The sequence below is a fragment of the Lycium barbarum genome, chromosome 4 (genome assembly GCF_019175385.1).
Source record: "Lycium barbarum isolate Lr01 chromosome 4, ASM1917538v2, whole genome shotgun sequence".
Taxonomy (NCBI): domain Eukaryota; kingdom Viridiplantae; phylum Streptophyta; class Magnoliopsida; order Solanales; family Solanaceae; genus Lycium; species Lycium barbarum.
This window is the reverse complement of record NC_083340.1, coordinates 6,266,823-6,279,403: the sequence shown is the minus strand read 5'-3', so window position 1 is coordinate 6,279,403 and position 12,581 is coordinate 6,266,823. Positions and strand designations below refer to the sequence as shown.

The following is a 12,581-nucleotide window of genomic DNA, read 5'->3' as shown; positions in this document are numbered from 1 at the left end:
ACTTTTTTTTTGACATTTTTGTTTTTTAATATGGGATTCACTTTTTTTTTTTATATATATATTGCTTGATTTTGTCAATATGGGATACTATGTTCAAAACACGATTAATATAAAATTATAGTTTGTGTTCCGTATTTAAAACTTTATTATATTAGTGTTTGCTATGAATACGCACGTGGCAATGAATCCATCATTATTGACTTAATGAAATATTTTGGAAATTACACGAATATTGTTTGATTTTTTAATAGGAGGTGTACTTTTTTTTGACATTATTAATTTGCACTATTTTTTTAATATTAGTTATTATTTAATATATATGGAGCTCATAATTTTTTTTAAATATATATGGGACCCATATTTTTTTTTTAAATATTAGTTATTGTTTTTCTACTATTAAAAAGAGGGGCTCACAATTTATTTTGTTGTTGTTTCTACTATTAAGAAGAGGGGCCCACCGGACGACGAAAGTGAGCCTCAACTGCCTCTTCTTAATAGTAGAAAAATAAAATGTTTACCTCTATGCTTATGACTACCAATTCGTTTGCGATTTTGATTATCTTTGTTTATTAATCAATTGGATACCTTTTGGACAGAGGATCGAGACAAACAAATTTGTGATATCCTCCCATTACCCTTTATTCTCCATATGTATTATCTACCGGTAAATTTACTGTCATTTTGTTTTTTCGCATATCCATTTATGTTATAAAATTTTCACCCCTTGGTGCAAACACATATTTCAATAAACTAAATGTGAGGAATTAAACTCTATATATTTATTAAACTTAAAGACATTGATTTTCAACCACGCGAAGCACGGCCAAGTTACCTAGTAGTTACTATTACTTGCACCGAAAATAATAATTTTGTGATACAATTCATTCACCCTTTTAGTATTGTAATTTCTGCATATGGGTTTTGGTGGGGCCGGGTTGGATCGGTTCTTTTTAATTGAATTTGTATTTATTATACACTAATTTTTTTTTTAAAGGGTAAAAGATTGTTAGCTGTTCGATATGAGTTTTGATTGAGTCGAGTCGGAGTTTTTAATTGAATTTGTATTTATTAAATAAAAATATATGAAATAGTAAAAAAGTTAAAAATAAATAAAATAATAAAAAATTCACCCACCGGAAGTTGGATTTTCCGGCATATGTGACTTTTGGGTTAATAAGGGCAATATATTTTGACTTTTATGTTAGAAAACATAGTTAAATGACTTTGGTTTAAAAAAGTCATAATTATATGTGAAATTTACCCCTTAAACTTGCATCCTTTGAAACAGAAGTTCAAGCCGACAAGAAATTAAAGATGTTGTGTTGTTCCTTGTTTACCAAGGATTTAGCAAGCTGGAGTTAAGAAGGCACCACACATGTTTTTCCTCATTCAAAATAAAAGGTCAAATTAATGCTTGATTTTGTCAATATTGACAAAGCACAAAACTTTAAAGAACAAGAAGTTAGCATATGATTATAGAAGCAATCAACATCAAGCCTATTGTGATCCCATTAATTTGGATGAGGTGCAAGCTTATAACATTATTGTAGTTCTCTTTCATTACCTCACCATTGGTTAAGAGGGATAAACTAAGGGAATGTATGTATGGGTGTTCACGGTACGATACAGTACAGTTTTGAAGTTTCGGTTCGATAATTTTGATGTTCAATTTTTAAAAATGCTTTATTATTACCATGCTGAATTAATTCGGTATGGTTCCATGTATTTAAGTTCGATTTCGATTTATGCGGTATCGTAAGTCATTAACGGCGGTTTGTTCGAATTTGACTTATATATAATAGAATATTAATTATGACTTCTACAATTTTGGAAACTCATGGTGTTGGTTGGAAATTTGAACAAAGTAATGTGTTGTATATGACTATATGTAATTAAGTACGTATTTAGTTTATATTTAGTAAGTAGCAAAGATAGGAAGATTTTAGTACTTAAGGATTTTAACCTTTATTAGTTTGAACTATTTAGTTCAATATATATTAAGTATTTCGGTATGGTATCGCTATTTCAGTACTTTTTTTTTTTATAAATACTGAATATCAATTTTTTTAAAATGCATATCAATTACCGTAACAAATATCGTAATACCAAACCCAATGTGTCGAAAATTTCAGTTTTAGTACGGTAATTCGGCATGTGCACCCCTACATGTATGTGTAATTTTAGAAAATTTGGAGGAAAAGATACTGACATTATTGTTAAGTAACATAGTATTTAATTTTCAACTCAAGTTGCGAGTTGAATAAGTTGCGGGTGTATTAGTTAAGGTGCGTCCAAGTTGACTTGAATATTACTTATATAGAAAAGTATATCGTAGATTGACTTCTTCGCCCATATGCTGTTGCTATGTCAACTTCATTATCAAAAAGAAGTAAAATAAAATCAAAACGTGTTAGCGTGTAGATTGCTAATTCGTCTTGTTTTAGTTTTTATTTAATCCAAGAATGTCCATGACTATTTCACATATCTATAATAGCTTCTGACTAAGAAATAAAAGAAGAACTTCAACCCTCCATTGTAGACATAATTGAAACTCATTTTTCTAAAGTTGTCATGGCTCAATTCAGGTTAATTCTCACTATAATTGGACTTATTTGTGTGTTCTCTTCATTCACCACTAATGCAACTGAACATCATCGAAGGCCTGAAGAAGAAGAACAGAGCAATTCACAAGTCTATATTGTTCATTGTGAGTTCCCTGATGGCCAAGGGGCTACTAGATATCAAGATTTAGATAGCTGGTATCTTTCTTTCTTGCCTGCAACAGCCTCGGATAGTTCTCGTGAGGCGCCACGTTTGATCTATTCGTATCGCAACGTTCTAACAGGTTTTGCAGCTAAATTATCGCCAGAGGATCTAAAGGAAATGGAGAAAATGGAAGGGTTTATTTCAGCACACTCCGAAAAAGTACTTGATTTATACACCACACATAGTGTCAGTTTCATGGGGTTGCACCAGAACATGGGGTTCTGGAATGACTCGAATTATGGGAAAGGTGTGATCATTGGAGTCATTGACTCGGGCATTTTCCCGGACCACCCTTCATTTAGCGATGACGGGATGCCACTTCCTCCTGCTAAATGGAAGGGTAAGTGTGAATTTAATGTCACAAATTGTAACAACAAGCTCATTGGAGCGAGGTACTTCCAGTCGTCGGGGAATGGTACCCCATGGGACGAAAGCGGACATGGTACGCATACTGCTAGCACGGCTGCTGGACGTTTTGTGCCAGATGCTAAAATTTTTGGCAATGCTAATGGCACTGCAGCGGGCGTTGCACCTCTTGCTCATATTGCCGTTTACAAAGTGTGCTCTACTCTCACTTGTTCTGAGAGCGACACTTTGGCTGCAATGGACATGGCAATTGAAGATGGTGTTGACGTGCTTTCGCTTTCCCTTGGTAGACTAACTGATAATTTCTATCAGGATAACATTGCACTGGGTGCATTTAGTGCTATGGAAAAGGGAATCTTTGTCAGCTGTGCTGCTGGAAATTCAGGACCATCCAGTTTTTCAATGGCTAACGAAGCGCCCTGGATTCTCACAGTTGGTGCAAGCTCGATAGATAGGAAAGTAAAGGCCACTGCTGTGCTTGGAAACAATCAAGAATTTGATGGAGAATCAGCCTTTCAACCTAGTGACTTTCCTCCAACACTGTTGCCTCTTGTCTATCCTAGAAGCAATGCTCTTGACTCTAATGTGACATTCTGTACTCCTGCTTTGTTGAACAACATGAATGTAACAGGAAAGATAGTGTTGTGTGAGTCTGCAGGTAATACGACACGAGTTGAGAAAGGAATAGCAGTGAAGGCGGCTGGTGGTGCTGCCATGATTCTTATGAATCAACGATCCCAGGCTAACACAACATTGGCCGAGGCACATGTCCTGCCCGTGACACACATTACCTATGCTGATGGTCTGAAAATCAAAGAGTACATAAACTCAACAACAACCCCTACAGCAACAATCGTGTTCAAGGGAACCGTAATCGGAGATGATCGTGCTCCAGTGGTTGCTGCATTTTCATCCAGGGGTCCAAATTTTGCAAGTCCTGGAATTCTAAAACCGGATATTATTGGTCCTGGTGTTAACATTCTAGCAGCTTGGCATATTTCCTTGGAGAACAACACGAACACCAACTCCAGGTTTAACATGATCTCAGGTACCTCAATGTCTTGTCCTCATCTCAGTGGCGTTGCAGCGCTACTAAAAAGTGCTCACCCTGATTGGTCTCCAGCTGCAATTAAGTCAGCAATTATGACAACAGCCGATGTCTTAAACCTAGGATCCAACTTAATTGAGGATGAAATGTACCTTCCAGCCGATGTCTTTGCCACGGGTGCAGGCCACGTTAATCCATCAAAGGCAAATGATCCTGGCTTGATATATGACATAGAACCATCTGACTACGTACCTTATTTATGCGGTTTGAATTACACGGATGGACAAGTCGGGCTCTTTTTGCAGCGTAGAACTTACAATTGTTCAGAGATAACAAGCATCTTAGATGGTCAACTAAATTATCCATCGTTTTCGATTCAAGTCAGAGTCAACTCAACAGCTCAAGTATATTCAAGAACTGTGACGAACGTAGGACAAGCCAACTCAGCATACAGTGTTGAAATTGATTCACCGCCAGGTGTTGATGTGAAAGTTGAACCAACTACACTTGTTTTTTCAAAGGTGAAACAAAAATTGAGCTATCAAGTGACATTTACACCTTTGGCTGCTAGACCAAATACCATTTTTAATCAGGGATCTCTCAGATGGATTTCTAAAAGACACATTGTTAGGAGCCCAATTGCTGTTCGATCTTTCTTCGTTTGAAAAATCAAATGAAGGAGCTGACCTCAGCGATGCACTGATCAAGATTTTTCATTTGCATCCATTTTCAATATAAATTTATCTTCTTCTTCTTCTTCTTCTTCTTCTTCTTCTGTTTTCTTCCTTTTCATTTGCAATAAAAACTACTGTTATGTTGTCTTTTTTCACTCTTGTCAATACAATTATATTCATGTTCTATTACTCAACAATACAAAAAAGGAAATATTACACCGAATATTTTTCAGTAAATATTAAGCAATTCATATTTTAAACGGTTCTCAATCAGAAGAATTGTGCTTAGTCAAAATAAGGCAAATAAATTAGTATGGAGAATATATGTTTAAGCTGAAAGGGAGAGAAACTAATAAAGAAGAAACATGAAGGCAATAATTCAAAATGAATATTTTAGTTGGCCATGATGCAAAAGCCAAGTTGACTCATAGATTTGTGGTTGGCATTTTGGAACTCCTATCCAATACTCCCTCTGTTACATATTAGTTGTCCACATTAATATAAATATCCGTCCCCAAATACTTGTTCATTTACAAAATTAAAATAGAATTAATTAAATTTTTCTTACTTTGACCTTAACATTAATTGTTTTAAAAGTAACCAATATTGATTAGAGTGCAATTAATTGGAGAGAGATAAGGGTGATGTAGTAAAAATATACTTTTATTTATGAGTTCTTAAAGGACGTGTAAAAGGGAAAATGGACAAGTAATATAGGAGGGAGGGAGTGTAATGGAAGGACAACAATTCATAATGTAAAGTTGACTTTCGAGTATATTTCTGAAGTTTACGTGAAATTACTCCAAATTCAGCATTATGTCGAGCCTATTAAATAGCTGATTATATTCTTACAAGTAGCAAATGAAAAAGATGTCGCCCCTGTTTCTCGTCATGTCATTTACAATGTGTTTCTAGATTCAATTGCTTCAAAAGTGATTCTTTGAGTGAAATTGATACAGCAATAGAAGATTGAGTAATTGGGCTTCCCCTGTCCCTTGGACTAAAAATAGCTACAAAAAAAAAAAAACATTTACTAAAAATTGATAATAGTGTTGGTTGGAGTAATGATATGAAGTTAAGAGCGGAGATAGTTGTAAAGTAAAAGGTCTAAAATTGAGGAAAGTCATTTTCCACCTTCCCGTGGAACGAGTTTCTTGACAACCAAACACTAGAAAATGATTAATTTTCTCTCGTACCTAACGCATTTGATATCCCATCAACTGAGTTATGCACGCTATCTATACAGTTCAAATTACATGAAGAATGCAAGTATCCCAAAAAATAATTCACTCATACTCTTATAAATCTTAATTAACATACAAAAATAGATAGTAGCACCTTTATTTACAAGAGTGCAAAACCAACAATCAAATAATTGGTGGATAAAAATTTGACATGTAAATTGACGTTTGCCATTGTCCGGCCGCCCGAGGACCAGCTTCACTTAAGGCCAGGTACTATAATCTTCGAGAAAGACAAGACAACTAGCTAGGAGTTCCCATGAATGATGAGTTTTTTTTTCTTCCAATAATGTTAAGCTTTGATATATGGATTTTGTTCGTTGGATTTTAGTTACTCTTCATCTGTTATATATAAAATCTGTACGTTACTATTATTGTTATTTTTTTGGCATAATTAGTAGCTAGATTAGATATATTTGATTTATTTAAGAATGTGGATGAAACTATATATGACATTTTGTAGCCTCCATTTACTAGAATATAAGCCTCATAGTTTTGTTGCATTTCATGTTTGTGAATGAAAAAGAAAGACGAGAGAAATTTAAAGGATTGTATATCATCAAATAGGATTCTATTATTCCGTTTTTAATCCTCAGTTTCTGCTTCCAGATGATTAGGATTGAGCTAATAATATAATCAACCGATGAATTAAATAATACAATTATGGTCTCCTGAAAAGGTCCAACATTCTAGTTTACTTCCTATCTTCTTATGATGTTTCTCCCTTTATCCTAAAATACAACAATTCTGTTAGTACGCCGGTTGTATTAGAAAGCTCTGTTTTGGTTTCCCTGCCTGGGTTTATCATATCCTTGTTCCCTCAACTCATAGTATAAATAGCCTGTTCCTTACTAGGTGTTGTAGGTGTTGTATACAATTCTGTTAGTACGCCGGTTGTATTAGCCATCGCGAATTATTCACTCATATCATCATGTGGCCATTGGCTTTGCAGCAAGATTGTCAGCTGAGGAGGTAAAAGAAATGAAAAAAAAAGATGGTTTTGTGATGGCAAGTCTTGAGAAGATTTTGGCTTTGCATACAAAACATACTCCAAACTTCTTGGGGTTGTACCAAAATATGGGGTTTTGGAAAGAGTCAAATTATGGTAAGGGTGTGATCATAGGGCTTCTAGACACTGGGATTAATTCAGGCCATCCATCTTTTAGTGATTATAATATGACACCTCCACCGGCAAAATGGAAAGGCAAATGCGAATTCACAGAGAACATAACGTGTAACAAAAAGCTCATTGGTGCGAGGAATTTTGTGAGTAGTTCAACTAATTCACCATTTGAAGAAGGTGGCCATGGCACACTTACATCAAGCGTAGCTGCTGGAAATTTTGTTGATGATGCAAATGTGTTTGGCAATGCCAATGGCACAGCAGCCGGCATGGCCCCTCTTGCTCACATTGCCATGTACAAGGTGTGTTCGGACTCTGGTTGTTCGGATGTTGACACATTGGCTGCAATCGATGCTGCAACTGACGATGGTGTTGATGTGCTTTCTCTCTCCATTGGTGGATATACTGCTCCCTTTTATGATGATGGTATGGCCATTGGCGCTTTTGCTGCAATCCAAAAGGGTATTTTCATGAGCGCTTCTGCTGGTAACGATGGTCCACTTAGTGCTACATTATCAAATGTGGCCCCTTGGATTCTCACAGTTGGCGCAAGCACCCATGATAGGAAGGTGGTGACAACAGTTGTGCTAGGGAATGGACAAGAATATGACGGTGAATCAATTTTTCACCCCACGGACTTCCCTCATAATACCTTATTGCCCTTGGTATACCCTGGCTTGTTAAATCAAGAGGCCGCACTATGCTCATTCGGATCATTGAATAGCACTGATGTCAAAGGCAAGGTTGTCGTGTGTAACAAAAGTGGTGGTCATGTAGCAAGACTTGAGAAAGGGCAGACAGTAAAGGATTCTGGTGGGGCCGCCATGGTTCTTGTCAATCTAGAGATTGATGGAGATGGCACGTTAGCTTACATTGATGTCCTTGCTACGACAAATGTGGGTTATAGTGCCGGAGAAATGATTAAAACCTACGTAAACTCAACCTCAACGCCTTTAGCAAGAATCAGTTTCAAAGGTACTAGCATAGGTTTTAAGAGTGCACCGTCTGTAGCATCATTTTCTTCCAGGGGTCCCAACTTGATAAGTCCAGGAATAGTCAAACCAGATATTATAGGTCCTGGAGTGAACATCCTTGCAGCAACGCACGTTTCAGCGGAGAACAAAACTGGCACCGATTTGGCATTTGACATTGTCTCAGTTACCTCAATGTCCTGTCCTCACCTTAGTGGCATTGTGGCTTTGCTTAAAAGTGCACACCCTGATTGGTCACCAGCTACTATTAAATCCGCAATAATGACTACAGCTGATCAATTCAACCTCGAAGGTCAACCCATCCCTGATCAGAAGAAAATGCCTGCTGATATCTTCTCATTTGGTGCCGGTCATGTAAATCCATCAAGAGCAAGTGATCCAGGTCTTATTTATGACATCCAACCTCAGAATTATATCCAATATCAATGCGGTCTTGGCTATACAGAGAAACAGATTGGGTTCATTGTGCAACAAATTGTCAAGTGCTCGCTACAATCAAGCATACCTGAGGCAGAACTAAACTATCCATCTTTCTCTATTATACTTGGACCACAGACACAAAATTATACAAGAACAGTTACAAATGTTGGTGATGCAAGCTCAACTTACGTCGTCAACATCACTCAAATTGAAGGAGTCCATATAGTTGTCGAGCCAACCACGCTTGTTTTCACCAAGGTGAACCAACGGGCAACTTATTCAGTTTCCTTTACCCAAATAGGTAGCATCACCGGCCGTTTTGTTCAAGGAGCTATATCATGGATCTCTAATAAGTATGTTGTTAGAAGCCCAATCTCTGTTAAATTGGAATAAGGGGATATCTTGCTCTAAAATTGTAACCAAATCAAACCAAACTACATGCACTTCTACTGTTACAGCCTTACGGGAGTAACATTTATACATAGCATTTACTCATATTTTACTACGCTACAAAATTAGACACTAAAATGTCAAATTACTTGGTCCATTTTCTGTTCTGTTGTCAAGAACCTCCCTTTTCCTCATAGAAGTATGTTTTTTTTGTTCGGTGTGCTGTTCAGCTCTAACTACAAAACCCGAGTAAAAAAAATTTCCACGTTAAAGAAGCTCGTTTTCTGATAATTACTACACGTCTACACCTAGTGGACTTTCCAATTGATTTATTCCTACGTTAACTTTAATCAGTTGTTATAATATTATTTTCATCATATTTGTGGTCAAAGGATGGTTCCATGTTGGTTCTCTTACTTCGTGATTTTAAATAACAATAATTCTGTCCTTTTCAATTTTACAGCATATAACTTTTTGTCATCGTAAGCGGATCAGATGTAAGATCGTTCAGTAAAGTCTAAAAAAATTCTTTAAAAAATCAATGAAAGAAATAACTTAACATGTACTTTGGTATGGGTATACTCTTCCTTCCTTTGCCCTATACAAAATCTGTTTCTTGGCTAAATTTTTTATATTAATCATCTAAATTTCATTAGCTTTTTATACCATGATGAACCGACAAAAGATTTGAGATGCGGTCAAAATTCTAAAAATTATGGTCCATAACATGAGTCTTGATCATGCTGTGCAACCACAATCAAAACATCAGACATAACCAAGAACATCATTTATAAGAAAGTATTATATTAAATACAATCATATCACCTGTTTACAACGAATTACGTCAAGTTTCTCTTATTACATATCACACCTGCCTAAATAAATTTAGTTGTCCAAACTTCGGATTATCCATAACAATTTTGCATTGAACGAAATCAAGTCATTCATCTTGTACTTTCTTTAGAACTTTCAATTACTCATTTCACATACATATATTAACGTTATCTATATTGTTTTAACAAATACTCCCTCATTATTTGTTCACTTTTCTCTTTACACGTCTCCTAAGAAATCATAAATAAAAGATGTATTTTCACTATTTTACACTTATCTCTTTTTAATAAATTACACTCTAATCAATAGTTATTATTTTCAAGAACACTTAATATAAAGAGTAAAATGAAAAAAAAAATTAATTCTATTTTGATTTTATAAATTGACAAGTACTCCCTCATTCCACTTTGGGCAATTCTGCGAATCGCCCTTCTTTTGGGGTGGTCTTTAAATTTTGCCCCTTATATTTGCGGTTTTTAAATTTTGCCCCTCATATTTGCGGTCTTTAAATTTTGCCCCTCATATTTGTGGTCTTTAAGTTTTGCCCTTAGCTTGGATACTTAAGGTTCTGGGTTCGAACTCCCGCTCAGGCATAAAATAAAAAAATAATTTCGCAAGACAGGGCTAGAGGGAGTGTATGCCGGATCCGACATAAAGTCCTTAAGGAAAAACTAAAGTTATGTCGGAGGAGACATAACTTTTCCTCAAGGCATAATTTAGTTATGCCTTATGCGGCAAAACTTTTCCTTAAGGAACTATGCCTTATGGGGCAGACTTTTAATTAAGGCATAATCAAAAGTATGCCTGATAAGGCAGAACTTTTCCTTAAGGCAAACTTTTAGTTATGCCTTAAGGAAAAGTTCTGCCTTATGGGGCATACTTTTAGTTATATTTTATGGGGCACACTTTTAGTTAAGACATAACTAAAAGTATGCCCCATAAGGCGGAACTTTTCCTTAACGTATAATTAAAAGTTTGCCTTGAAAAGTAAAAAAAAATAAAAAATATATGTCTCAAGGCAAAGTCTGCCCCCTCCGGCATAACTTTAGTTTTTCCTTAAGGATTGTATGCCGGATCCGGCATACACTCCCCCTAGCCCTGCCTTGCGAAATTATTTTTTTATTTTATGCCTGAGCGGGTGTTCGAACCCAGAACTTCAGGTATCCAAGCAAAAGGCAAAACTTAAAGAACACAAATATGAGGGGCAAAATTTAAAGACCACCCCAAAAGAAGGGCAATCCGTGCAAAAAAATGTTCCACTTTTACTTGTCCACTTTGGACTTTTCACGTTGTTTAAGAAATAATAAGTGGAGTGCATAATTTACCAATGTACCCATATTAGTTGGTATACATTTTTATTGGATTTGAAGAATGCTTTGAAGTGAGTAATTAATACTATGGGTAAAATAGGAAAAATAAAATTGTCTTCTCTTGATATGTTAAAAGTGACAAGTAAAAGTGAAAATTTATTTTTGAAATACTGAACAAGTAAAAGTGAACAGAGAGAGTAATTTATAACATATATTTTTAGTAATGTGGATAAGTAGGGGTGGGCATGGTAAGGTAGATACCGATTACCATACCGAAACCGAGATTTTTTATACCGCGGTTTCGGTATTATGGTATTTGGTACGGTATTTGGCATGCATTTTAAAAAAGTTTGGTATTCGGTATTCATAAAAAAAATATCGAAATACCGAATACCATACCGAAGTATATAATTACATATACAATTCATATATCTTAGTATTATAATACTAAAAAATATATAAACTAGTATTATTAGAAAACTAATTGTTCAAACGTTTGAACTTTGACTACTCTATCTTGATTTAAATGTCTTTTTTGTATAATTAATTTACCAAGGAGATTGTTTGAATTTTCTTTTGAATATTTTTACATGTGTAAGGTGTTTAGTACATAAAAATTGAGACGTTTCTTAAGTAGCAGAAGTCATAATTTTTCACGATATAGGTATAAGTAAGTCGAAGTCGGACAAACTATGGTACCGATTTACCGTACCGTAAAGTAACAAACTTTAAAATACCGTACCGTAAAATAGCAAACTTTAAAATACCGAATCATACCGAATTAATTTGGTACGGTAATGGTATAGTATTTTTAGAAATCAAAAATCAAAATTACCGTACCGAAGTTTCAAATACTGTACCATACCATACCATGCCCACTCCTATAGACAAGTAATGTTCAAATACTAATATATGGGGAAAAAAGACCGCAAAAAAAAGGAATTATAATCTTTTTTTTTTAAATTGTTTTTATTACATAGGGGTAGGGGAAGAGTTCAAGTAGCCAACCAACTGAGCTACTAGATCCCTACATTGTAATTAGCCAGCCAACCAAAGGAATTACTCCCTTCATTCCATAATAAGTGATTCTTTTAGCTCATGCACAACTTTTAAGAAATTGCTTACTCTTAAAATATTATGAGTATTTTTACTAACTTACTCCTAATTAATGCTTAGAAAAAAAAATTATTTAATGATTTTTGATTATAAATAAGGATAATTTTAAAAGAATATGATTAATTTCTTCTTAAAATTTTAAAATATTACTTATTTTAAAATAAAATAAAAAACCTAAAACATCACTTAATATGAAAAGGGAGTATAATCTTAAATCGAAAGCTAGACATTTTTGTCTGCTTTCCAACAAAGGAAAGTAGCGTATGGAAAGAAAGAGAGGAAGAAAAAACAAAAAGTGTGT

The 12,581-nt window shown here is 35.0% G+C and overlaps 2 protein-coding genes across 2 annotated transcripts; both read left to right on the top strand.

Moving 5' to 3' along the window:
• Positions 1 to 2,477: 2,477 nt before the first annotated feature.
• Positions 2,478 to 4,933, top strand: LOC132635005 (subtilisin-like protease). Its single transcript, XM_060351207.1, has one exon. It carries the CDS (start codon positions 2,572 to 2,574, stop codon positions 4,843 to 4,845), a length of 2,274 nt encoding a protein of 757 aa, XP_060207190.1. The 5' UTR covers positions 2,478 to 2,571; the 3' UTR covers positions 4,846 to 4,933.
• Positions 4,934 to 5,583: 650 nt separating this feature from the next.
• LOC132638116 (subtilisin-like protease) lies at positions 5,584 to 9,189 on the top strand. Its single transcript, XM_060355097.1, has 2 exons — positions 5,584 to 6,308; positions 7,048 to 9,189. The coding sequence occupies exon 2, from the start codon at positions 7,077 to 7,079 to the stop codon at positions 9,021 to 9,023; it is 1,947 nt and encodes a 648-aa protein (XP_060211080.1). The 5' UTR covers positions 5,584 to 6,308; positions 7,048 to 7,076; the 3' UTR covers positions 9,024 to 9,189.
• The last annotated feature ends 3,392 nt before the right edge of the window (positions 9,190 to 12,581 follow it).